At 40.1% G+C, this 11,883-nt stretch overlaps 1 protein-coding gene across 1 annotated transcript; it reads right to left on the bottom strand.

The window, feature by feature from the left end:
- Positions 1 to 7,851: 7,851 nt before the first annotated feature.
- LOC145393976 (caM kinase-like vesicle-associated protein) lies at positions 7,852 to 8,610 on the bottom strand. The gene has a single exon (XM_080267951.1). It carries the CDS (start codon positions 8,608 to 8,610, stop codon positions 7,852 to 7,854), a length of 759 nt encoding a protein of 252 aa, XP_080124077.1.
- Between the last annotated feature and the right edge of the window lie 3,273 nt (positions 8,611 to 11,883).

The raw sequence follows: 11,883 nt of genomic DNA, 5'->3' as shown, positions 1-11,883 counted from the left end.
GTGGCTGCTGAATCCATTATGAAAAATGGCATACAGTCTACGAAGACACTGCAAATAAGCATACAAGGCAGATTTATGCTTAAGAAACAGAACCAAGTATTCTACGGACTGATATGGTAAGCGAATAAGTGTATGACCCATTTCACTGAGTACTTTGTAAAATGGTTCTACATTTGTTCCTTCTTTTTCCTATTTCAAGATAACATCCCGCCCTCAAAAAAAAAAAAAAAAAAAAAAAAAAAAAAAAAAAAAAAGCATGCTAGAGGGAGAATCATAACCAGTATGCCCAGTGTAATGGGACAGACACTTTACTGACATACCATTCAAACAACCAGAATCCTGGGCCCATCTCACAGGCCTAACCATCTGCATATAATTTTGGCGCATCCATACACTATCTGCCAGATAATTCCACATCAACATACGGTGTAGGAGTTAATAAAGTGCACTCTAATACTGTACACTGTCATCACCTTATGGAAACTTAATTTCAGCAATCATCCAAAACAGAGGAGGCCCATGGAATCTAATTTTGGCAAAATGGTTTCAGGTTATATACTGTAAACGGTTTCTACATTTATGAAGTTTGAGACTAACATCACGTAGAAACTCACCTCCAACTATAAGAAAAGATATATAATGCTGACACTTACCGAGAACATGAAGCACGGACGCCAGCCTTCCTGTTCATTAAACTTGTGCATCAGCTGCGTGGCCTGTGTGTCCACGGTCACCACCAGCTTAGACTTGCCCATACCCCAGGTTACGCAGCTGCCTCAGGGTGAACCTCCTGTTGCTGTGCCACACCAGACCACTGCTGGCTATTATGCCTTGGAACAATTACTGTGTTAGGGCAAGCTGTTGATCATTCGCCCACTTTCGTAATTAACCTTTCCCTGTATTTTGGATCCTTACCCTATCCAAAGGTGGGGAAATGATGATGATGAATTGGAAATTTACGGGAGCGGGGGGGTCGAGCTAGGTGAATGAATTATGCACAAAAGGGAACATAACAGGGGTGTAACAGCTTTTCTTTAACTTCATAGTAGGCGGACTGACTATCTGGCAGGTGTAAGTGCATCTATAAGTAATATCTTTAATATATGTTTATATGGTTAAGGTATGAATGGTGTCAAGTGACTGGCACATTTTACTTGCATGCTGTAGACGATACTCCTTACTTTGTGTGTCTCCTTCCTTGTTTCCTGCGCGGTACCTAACTTACCCCACCCTAAGGTGGAAAGGGACGTACAGGTTGATGAAGATGACGATGATAATAACGATGATGATTCTAATGAAGAAGAAGAAAAGATGAAGATAATGACAAGGAACGTTGTTTGCGGAAAGTGAGGCAAAGAAGTGTCCAAACCCACCCATGGCTTCAGACTGGAGAAACATAAAGGTGTCCCAGGTGGATCTCGCTTGGAACTCCGACCTGTTGAACATTCCCTGGTGAACTGGTGGTCGTTGAGGAATACCAGGGACTGCACATAGCTTGCCCATGCACCCCCTACGGAATAACACATGAATTAGCTGCGAAGGAATTCTAACACCTGAGTATGGTACCCATGCCCACAGACGGAACTAGAGGGGCACTCAGTGGAGCGCATCTCTCCGACAAGGGCAACCTAATTTACAAACCACTCTTCATAATGGGTTAAGGTTTCTCACCAATGATTTGGGTTTCGCGAAAGGTGTTTGCCAGATCCTGAATCTATATGATCCAGATTGGTTCCAAAAGTTAATCGATTGTTCCATGGGGCATGGCTATCTACGCACCAAATCTGGTCCAAATCTCTCTTTTAGATTCTGAGTAATCCTGCTAAGAACCAAACGTGTGAAAATATATTCTCCTTGCATCGGAGAGAACAGACACTTTGCAGTACACCGCACAAACACGAGAGAGAGAGAGAGAGAGGGAGAGAGCAACTTGGGTTACTCAATGTAACGCTTAATGAAATACGTATCCATCAGGGTTGGCAACAAAGTGGGTAACCCGGTTTTACCCACCCGAGTTTTTTCAGTAAAACCCACTTGAAAAAAAAAAACTCTTTTACCCACTTTACTGTTTTTTTTTTGTTTTTTTTTTCAACCACAACCAGCTGTGCGAGGCATTTTTCTGATCTCTGAAATAAACAAGAAATTTTGCACTCAATTTCTTCATTCTTACTAATACCTTGGTCACACTTTCCTACAAAATGAGTGTAAACATGACACCTGTGCTTAAGATTGGGTTAAAAAATCCTAATAGTATGTGGCTTGAATTCAAGGTAAATTTCCTTGGTTTTCATATGGTGAATACAAACTTTACAGCCAGCACTACCTGTCTCTAATTTTGAAAGTTTTAAAATTGAGTAAAATTGTTTTTGATAGATACGGTTTTTAGTTTTATTAAGTGGGGTAAATTTGTTATATAAGAGTAACCATTACTGGAGTTAACTTATACTGTATGTTGTCTCATTTCATTACCGAATATCAATAATTCTAAAGAAATATAAACGTTGCTTTGTTTAAAATAGATGTATTTTATAGGCTTAGATATCTGGTTACCAAAAGCTATTATTACTGTTACGATAATGTGTGAAATCACTTATGCAACAGAATTTTCAATAATAATTATTTAGAAGATTCAGAAATGCAAGTATATAATTACCAAAGAAAGGAGAGTAGCAAGGCAAATAACTCCTTCTCCTATTAATGTGTAGTGTGGACTGATCTTTGCCAGCTTGTGCTTGAGTCATGAGCTGTGCAGTGCTCTCAAGCCTCTCATGTTGAAGCATGTTTTGCTGTGTAGCAGGCAGCCCAAGGATAACAGCCAAACAGGTCAAAACATGATTGTGTTCATTTCCCTCATTCAAATAACTGTGTGAAAAATAAGATTTTATTGGGCTATTCATAATTATGCATAGCGGAAACGTTATTTTACTTAATTTAACGTAAACTTTGACAAACCCACTTTTGCCCGGCGGTGGGGGGGAATTTTGTGAAAAACCCGAAAACCCCAGATGGGTTGGGCTTTTTAAAAAAAAAGTGGGTTTTTTGCCAACCCTGGTATCAATAAACCAATTTTGCACACCAACAAACTTATACATTCAGTGGTTATTATAGCAGCTACAGCGCGTATCGGTATACTGTAAAACATGGCAGTAACAGAGTCAGTAGAGAGGTGGCTGGGGTAGCAGTTCAAGGATTTGAATTTCCTATTTAAAAAAAAAAAAAAAAAAAAAAAAAAAACAATAATGCCGATACACCAATCCTGTACGAGACAACCCTACCATGTATTCAATATGGATGGTGGTTGTCAGAGCCTAAGTGGTGATATGTGGAGGTGTAGTATCATACAAGGCTCTCTAGTCTATGGCCCCCCCCCCCCCCAAAAAAAAAGCCCGTGACGTTGTTTTCATTTTTGAGCATGCCACCACCAGCCCTTATTAATCTGATGAACCTTGGTAGTGATAGGGTTCATTAAAGCTGTAAATTAGCTAAGCCATCCACTTAGAAAATAATCTCACTGGCTGAATGAAATCGTCTCAGTGTAGCAATGAACCCTTCTGGACATTCGTTGGGTGTATGAGACCCAGTGCTATGGAAATCATGTAATAACTGCACGGGGGAAGCGCGGCTGCCCACTCCAGTACATTCAGTATGTGTCTAGCAGTGGTCAGAGAAGGTATTGTCGCATGGCTCTCTCTATGGGCTTTTCTTATATATCTATTTTGGGGGTACCACACCCAAAATATGCCCCCCCCCCCTTTTTTACTGTCACAGTAAATGAATGTGCCAGAGGGTTGTGGCGGCCACAGCAGATTATTCAGGATCCTGTAAGACTGTGAAGCGAAGGATAAGTCTTACGTGTTAGTCTTATGTGATTATTACGGTAGTTTGTACTCTAAAGGTTTTGCCATTTTTCGTGTTTTTCTTTGGTCACCCCTGAAGAAGTAGGTGTTCTTTTAATTACTTGGGGTTTCAGATTAAAGTTGAGAAGTAAAATTTTTGTGTGTACCGTACTTCTTCAGATCCATTAGTTTGATTATAAATGTGCTTCTTCATTTTTTTTCCAAAATGGGTTTGTCAGACCCAGCGAATGTCGGGAAGGGGTATGTAATGAACGAATGCTCCTAAGGGACCAAAATGTCATCGTGGTGAGGTGGTAAATTTCAATTTCAATGCATTTTGTCTTTGCTTATAATCTTTATTTACCATTCAGCACAAGCCCAATCACTCTGGGGACCATTGTCGCTGAAGGTCAAGTAGGAAGACACATGGGGGAAAAGAGAGTGACGCATACATGGGGCAAAAAATGATCATAGCTACTGAGTATAATTTCAAACACCTTAAGGAAACACGATACTACACGAGAAAAAAGGATAATACAGCAGAAAAACATACATCGCACGTAGAGTGTTAGAATTCTACAGTACGCATATACGTACAGTACATATAAGCCCCAAATAAATATCACTCCCTGAAGGAAGTAAGGAATAATGAAGAACTAGCACCAAGCCATAATATGGCTGTATGGCACTAAGGCAGAAGGGAGCGGGGAAAATAATTAAAGGCTTATCAGATGTACGATGCAAACAGCAGTAAAAGTGACAATACTGAAAACAGAAATAGTGATAGTCACCTAGGAAATTAGTAAGCTGTGGGGGCCGCCATAGTCAGGAATGGAAGGGGAATGCTGAGAGACGGTTGAAATGTAGACGAGCAATCAAGAAAAAGGTGACGGGTGTACTCCCTGAAACAAGTGAATATTGACCTTTAAAGACATTTTCTATGAATTAGCTGACAATTTTCTTTCTAGTAAATGGCACACAGCAAATTTTCGGGTCCAAGTGCTGAAATGTATTACGAGTCAGATTGCAAAATAATGTTTGCTACACACTTTTTACTACCTGCCTCAAATCTTTGTCCTTTTCCGGATTTTTTCACGTTACTTCGGTTGCAGAAGAGGGCAATACTATAGCTTTATGTCATTTTCATAGGACGTTTTCGTGACCACCATCATGCTGTGTGTTAAGTTCATTGTTACTTCAGCATTCATGTTGGGGCGATAGCGGCGATTTCTGGCAGTTTGAGTAAAAACTTCTCTAGTCTGTGTTTCTTTCATAACCTCAAATTCTCTCTCTCTCTCTTTTTTTTTATCAGGCTATTCCTAGACGATTTCATGCCACTTGCGAAAGCTCTCTAATTGAGTGCTAATGAAGGCTGTATCTAACCCCTCAAATTTCGATCTCTCTCCTCAGTCAGATAAAATCATCTGAAGCTTGAATAAAAAAGTACGTCATCGAACTGCAAAGTTTGTTATGGCGTCCAGATCGACAGTTACTGTTCTCCCCTTGAATCATATGACGAATTACACAATTTATTGTTACTACATGAAAACAATTTATTGTTTCTTCTGCTCATGACAAATGTTTATCAAAACACGACAGACTTCCTTTAGTTAACCCGTGCACAATGAGGGGTTTCCCTCAGCTGAACTGCCCCTTAACATTCCCATCCCGCAACAAATAAACTAATAAAAACATCAATAATCTAAAGGTAGTTAACAGGCTACCGATAAAAATCCATAACCCCTATCATGCACTTCAGGCTTGGCACAGCTAAATAGAATCAGGTGTTAGAATTATGGTCAGCCTATGCTGTAAAGATGAAAATAATTGATCGTTACTTGTGACACTGTTTATGTCTGAATTTAGTGATATGCATACTTCTCAACACTGAAGTTAACTATTTTCACTACAATGAGTTTTGCCAGTTAGCATTAGAAATCTCAATCCTGTTGAAATTATACTCACATAGTAACGTTCATTTTCGTATCTAGGGGCAATGTTTTTGTCAAAACTGTTTGATGTTTGTTTTTACTTTTTCCCACAATGACATAAGGCACAGGTACAAAAGTTTATTTTCTTTTGATGCCACCATGGTCATGATTACAAAGTCTGTTGCCAATTACTGACTTGCCATCTGCGTATAACTTGTGTACTTAGCCTAGAAGAGATTACTATTTTTACAGTTTTCTACAACTTTAATTAAAACCAGTTACAATGAACATTGGATATACTTCAGCAATGACTATACCTAAGGACTATACTTTCTGTAGCTAACATTTACATAAACACAACAGTGTTCTAGTTGACGTTTATTACATCCTCTTGAAAACCTGATTGAATGGATGCATGACTCATTATTTGACTTGCATGAAGTTTCTCCTGAATAAGTAAATGAATACATAATTCGTTTCACTGGGAAGCCACCGTGATGAAAGTTCCTGCTGAATGAGTAAAGGGATGCATGGACCCATTGCATTGGGAAGCCACTGTGATGAAAGTTGCCCCTCACTCAATGAATGGATGTAAACTAAGGCTTGGTGATCATTCGAAAGTTACACTATGGAGTTATTATTTATTTAGATCCTAACCATTCCATTATAATGGGATCATGGTTATGCTGTGCTTGAAATTTTCTGCAGCTTCTCTCCTTGTTTCTTTTCAAACTTTATTCCACGTCACTGGCTGCGCTGCAGCATACTATTACAAGAAAAACAACAATTTGTGTAGCTATACAACGATGAATTATTGTGATACAGTATATTTGTGGTCACTATAATTAAACCTCTAATTTACTAAAAATTTATGCTCTGTAACTATCAGGCCTTGAAAGCTGGATTAACTTGTACTCTAAATGAAACGTTAATCCATTAATGATACTAGCAGAGGACTTTTCCACCTGACTAAAAGCCAGTCAAGCAAAATGTCAAAACTGACCTGCAGTTACTAGGACAAAACACCAATGCAATAACAAACTGGGTAAGCCCAGATCAAACTGCATGAAGTATTTCTTTATTCAGACTGACCCTTGATGACTGTCACCACCCAACTTGTGAAGTAAAAAAAAAAAAAAAAAAAAAGTATGCTACTGTACCATAACACTATGGAATGTCTGTCATCGAGGCTTGAGTGGGTATATCTCGTAGATTAGGCTCAAGTAATTACTGCGAAGAGTACACTTTTAGTCTGATCCCTAACAGTGGACCTGCCGATTTTTTTTTTTTTTTTTTTTTTTTAATGCAAGGAGGAAGGAACCAAAGGCCAGGAGCCCGCAAACTGTTCCTTCCAAGGAAAAAAAAATACAAAAGTGCCATATTCAAGATCCGTTCATTTCGAGATGCCTGGACACACTACGTTTAAAAGACTGGAGATCATTGGAGGTACGAAATACAGACAGGGAGACAGTTCCAGAGTTGACCACTTGCATAAATGAAGGACTGAGAGTAACGGTTAACTCTTGCATTGCAGTCTGACAGAAAAGGGGAGAGTTTGTTGCTAGACGGGAGCTGCGCACCCGTCGTAGTTGGAGGGATGCAAGCAGACAATGCAGAGAAGCACCTGTCTAATATAGCCCCACTGATCACTGGGATGCACAAGCTTCACCGCTGCAAGACAGTGTTCCTTCGAAGAAGGTTTGGACAGCAGGATGTGCTGTTATGGAGCCATCCTATGAATCGTACGGCTTAAAAATTAATGTAAATAACAAAACACTGTGGAATGGTTCTTATTGAGATAGAGCTTTAAATAACTGAATAAAAGTGGTTCAGACCGCACGATGACCAGGCTAACACGTCACTGTTGTGTTCAGCTGATGGAGCCATCCTAGCAGTCGTAAGGGTTAAAATGTAAACATTAAAACACTATGGAATGGTTCTTGTTGAGGCAGAGCTTTAAATAACTGAGTTAAAGTGGTTCAGACCGCAGGATGACTAGGCTAACACGTCACTGTTGTGTTCAGCTGATGGAGCCATGCTAGCAGTGGTGTTGGTAATGAAGACAAAATACACAGCAAGTGTTTTCACTGTGATGGAACATCAATCAGCTGACTAAGAGTGGGTCTGACCACTGGGTTAGGGGACAGGGCATCGTTAACCCAGCTATCCAGTCGAGATGGCATCGTCAGCTTGGCTTCGTTGACTAATGTACGGGCCACAAACGCCACACTGAACGTATCCGAAGCCGACGAGCTGCTTTCCCCAGCCAGCACCTCAGGGGCAACCCAGGGATACTTTTGGGCCTCACGGGGACCCATGGGTTCGTCCAACAGCGGGCTGGAGGCGGTGGTGGCCAGACCGAAGTCGATGACTGTAACTTTTGGTCCAGCAGCAGTCCGCAGCACACATATGTTGGCACACTTCAGGTCGTTATGGTAAATATCCAGGGAATTTATCTCGTCAACTATTTTGGCCAACTGTTGAAGAACCGTCATCAGCGAATGCTGGTTAATTTTCTGGGTGTCAATAGACTGACCGGCGAATTTTGTCAATAAAGATCGGTTTTCTACACACACTCCTACCAACTGCTGAACACCATTTACATCTTTAATTTTGCTCAAAACCCTTACCTCTGTAGCCATATCCGTTAAACCGCTGTTACTGTAATTCTTAACAACGTAGCTTTTATCTTTTCCGCTCAGAAGACGGCAGGAACCCTGCGCCCCACTCCCCAAGGCCTTAACACTGTATTTTGCACAAATGTCACTAAAATTCTTTGCGGTGACGTTCTTCACTTTAAGGGAAGCACAGAGACTTCGCACGAACTCCTGGCAAGCGTCCATTTTGACAAAGCAAGCAGCACAAACGTTGTGCCTGTTACCTAGTCGACGCTAACGAAGAAGTGACACGTAAACAACAGATGCCCGCCTTTTATATCCTACGTGATAGCTTGTTATTTTCACCAGTGGAACATTATTTCACGTAATTATGGATTCTAGTAGTCGTCTACATTTCAGAAATAACAGCGTGTTTATATAATGACTGATAATCTAATTAACATTTTATTGTCTTAAATGGTTCAAGAAACTTATATTAATGTCCATACGGTTCATAACCCAGTGAAATTAACGCATGCGAATGTTCGATTAGATTCAAATTTTTTTAAATACGAGTGCAACTTTACGTGGAGTTTCTGGCAATCTTACATCCCTTATTAAGTATCTTACCTAGCGACTATTATTGCGGGTTTTATAGTACAAATCAATTACATTTCAGGATTAATCAGTACGGATCCATATTCACTTACCTATGCAAGTTTACATACTTTGCCATAATGGCGCGGCAACTGCAACTCTTAAATTGTCATCTCCAGGAAAGTAATTTGATTTTTGTATGCAACAGTTATTTGTTTACTCTAAACTACAAAAAGTGTACAGTACATACACAACTGAGCTCTATAGAGCTCAGTGATATATACCTATTTGGGGGTATTTCAGGAAGCCCCCCAGTTCGCCTGTTTACCTACTGAACGCCACGATTATACGATCTTGCCGACGGGACGCGTCAGTGCATCAGACGTCCAAATATACAGAAACCTAACGGTCTGGCCTAAAAACCGATCCAAACCAGGCTTATCCTAACAAGGGCTTTGCCCCCCAGGCCCTCTGATTTTAACCATCTAGACCTGCCACAGTCTTACCCTGAGCCCCCACCAGAATCTGAGATCTAACATTATAGTCTAATCTATCCTAACCTAACTTATTCTAACCTATACTACCCTATCCTAACTTAACTGGGTAAAATCATCATCATAATCATCTAATCCTGTGTCGCCCCATGAGCGTAGGAGCCCGGGGCTAGGCAAGTTGGTCATTTCAAACGAGTGACCAGTCTCACTTATCCCTGAGTGGCATTATGTGAGCAATAAACCCTAACCACCCCTTGGATAAAAACCTACACCGGCTCAATGAGATTGATTACCCACTAAACCACCAGGCGCCATAATTTGGTTATATGGTTACCACCCAGCGTAGTAAATGGTTTTCTGATGTACAGGAAGCCATTTGGCTTGTCACTTAGTCACCCATAAACAGAAGGAAGAGGAAAGAATGAAGGAAAAAGACAGAAAATGATGGAAGAAAGAAGAGGAAGGAAGGAAAGGAGGGAAGAAAGACCAGTCATACGAGTGCTGAACTACATCGAATGAGTGGATAGCAAGCGCCCCCAGCTACCACTCCAAATTATCCAAACCTAAAATCTAACTTATAGGTAGGGGGCTGGAGGGGCTTCCCCACTATACTCCTTTCAATTTAATTTTCATACTCCAGATTTTCGTACCTCAGAAGTTTTTTTCATGCATCCTGTTGCCGGAAAAGACAGTTTTGCGGCTTTACACCCGCATCACATCAGGACCACATTCTAGCAATACATTGTTTGAATTCAGAACTAGGGTGGAATGCCAGCAATTTTGGATCAAGCTAAGTGAAGAATATGAGTGTATTTTAGGATGTGCCGTTCCTGTTATCACACTTTAGTGTATAACTTATTAACTATTTCATTAACAGATCATAGGAAGTGATATGGAAGAGAATATGGGTTTTTTTTTACATCATACCGGTGACTGCAGAAGTATTTGCCCACTGAATACCCAATCTGTTGGTATTTACTGCAAGCCATGGAGGACACTGTTACCCATTTACTTGCATGCTATTTTGCCTCTTTATTCTCGTCAAATTATACGGCTTCCCTGCACCTTCCTGACTATCTATCTTGACTTGCATCTCACTATTCTCTTATAACATATTTAATGTGCAGGGATTTCAGTACAATGGACTGGAAAAAGCATCAGTTAATGACAAGAATAGTTCTTGGTTGTGCCATCTGAAGTTCTTTCACTTTAACTTAATCCAGATTTCTGTCCTTTTGCAGTTTATTTCACGTTGTTCAGTGGCAGATAATGGCAATACTACAGCTCTACATCCCTTCCATTGCACTTCTTTGTGACTAACACCGTATTCTTGTGATCAACTCAGCATTCAAAATGGAGAGATGGCACCTTTAGTCCAAGGTACAGATTAGGGTTACAAGTGTTCTCGTTACCGTAGGAATCTTAACTATTTTTGTTTTATTCTAAATCGACCAAAAATAACCATGTCTCCACCGAGAACACTGAGCTGTAACAAGAGATCAACACTATAATATGGCGTTAGTCATGAAAAGTCTTATGGAAAGGACGTAGAGTAGTAGGTATTATCTTATTTTTGTTAAATAAGCTGCCAAAGGGAAATCTGGGGCAGATTAGGTGAAGAGTACAGCACCCATTCCTTACCATACTAGTTTATATATGTATTTCTTTAGTTAATAATCTCGTATATATCTAGAGCAAATAAAAAATAGTAGTAGTACCGGTATCAAAGAGAATTCTGTGATATGGTACGGGCTAAATAACTCGCTGAGAAGCGGTAGAAAGCCTTTTGGTCGAAAAGATTACCTACTATATTGAACCCTCCCCCAAGTAATAAATATATAAATCCTTACAGTCACAATTCACGTTTCCCTCGAGTCCTGAACAACACGAAGGCCTGTGGCGATCGATGCGTCAAGTGCATTAACCCACGTGTAAGTTATACCACTGACTTAAGACTTTTCAAAAGTAAGCAGGCCTGTCTCAACATGTGTAGTCATTTACTGATCATCAGAGGGAACTGGGTCTCTCCAAGTGGCGACCTATTACTGTTTTTATAGGTTGTCAAATGGGTGTAAATTCGAAATAATAGCCTTCCACGACGGCCATCCACTAATGAACAATAATAACGAAGTGTAATTTACATTTCCACTATTTCAATCCGGCTACAAATTTTTTTATGTAATATTGCAACATTCGTACAAATTTTATTTCATGGACCCCTAACGTACATAATTATTAGCTGAATAAAAACGTGTGGATAGTAAGAACTTCATCAAACTGATGGGATTAAAATGTACGGTAACTACTACTGTATGCGTCCTTGTACAGTCGGCCTAAGAAGTGACGGCGGAGTATCCAGAAATTTTCGGTCAGCGACAGTGCACATACTCTTCCTTATATCTCTACGAGGTGAAACCTAATACGTAAA

This window comes from Coenobita brevimanus, chromosome 26 (assembly GCF_032717465.1).
Source record: "Coenobita brevimanus isolate Jiangsu-jjx chromosome 26, ASM3271746v2, whole genome shotgun sequence".
NCBI classification, from domain to species: Eukaryota; Metazoa; Arthropoda; class Malacostraca; order Decapoda; family Coenobitidae; genus Coenobita; species Coenobita brevimanus.
The sequence above is the reverse complement of the archived record's forward strand: the minus strand, read 5'-3'. Positions and strand labels throughout refer to the sequence as shown.

Coding starts and splice junctions, on each gene's coding strand:
- LOC145393976 (XM_080267951.1), bottom strand. CDS start 8,610: ATGGACGCTTGCCAGGAGTTCGTGCGAAGTCTCTGTGCTTCCCTTAAA.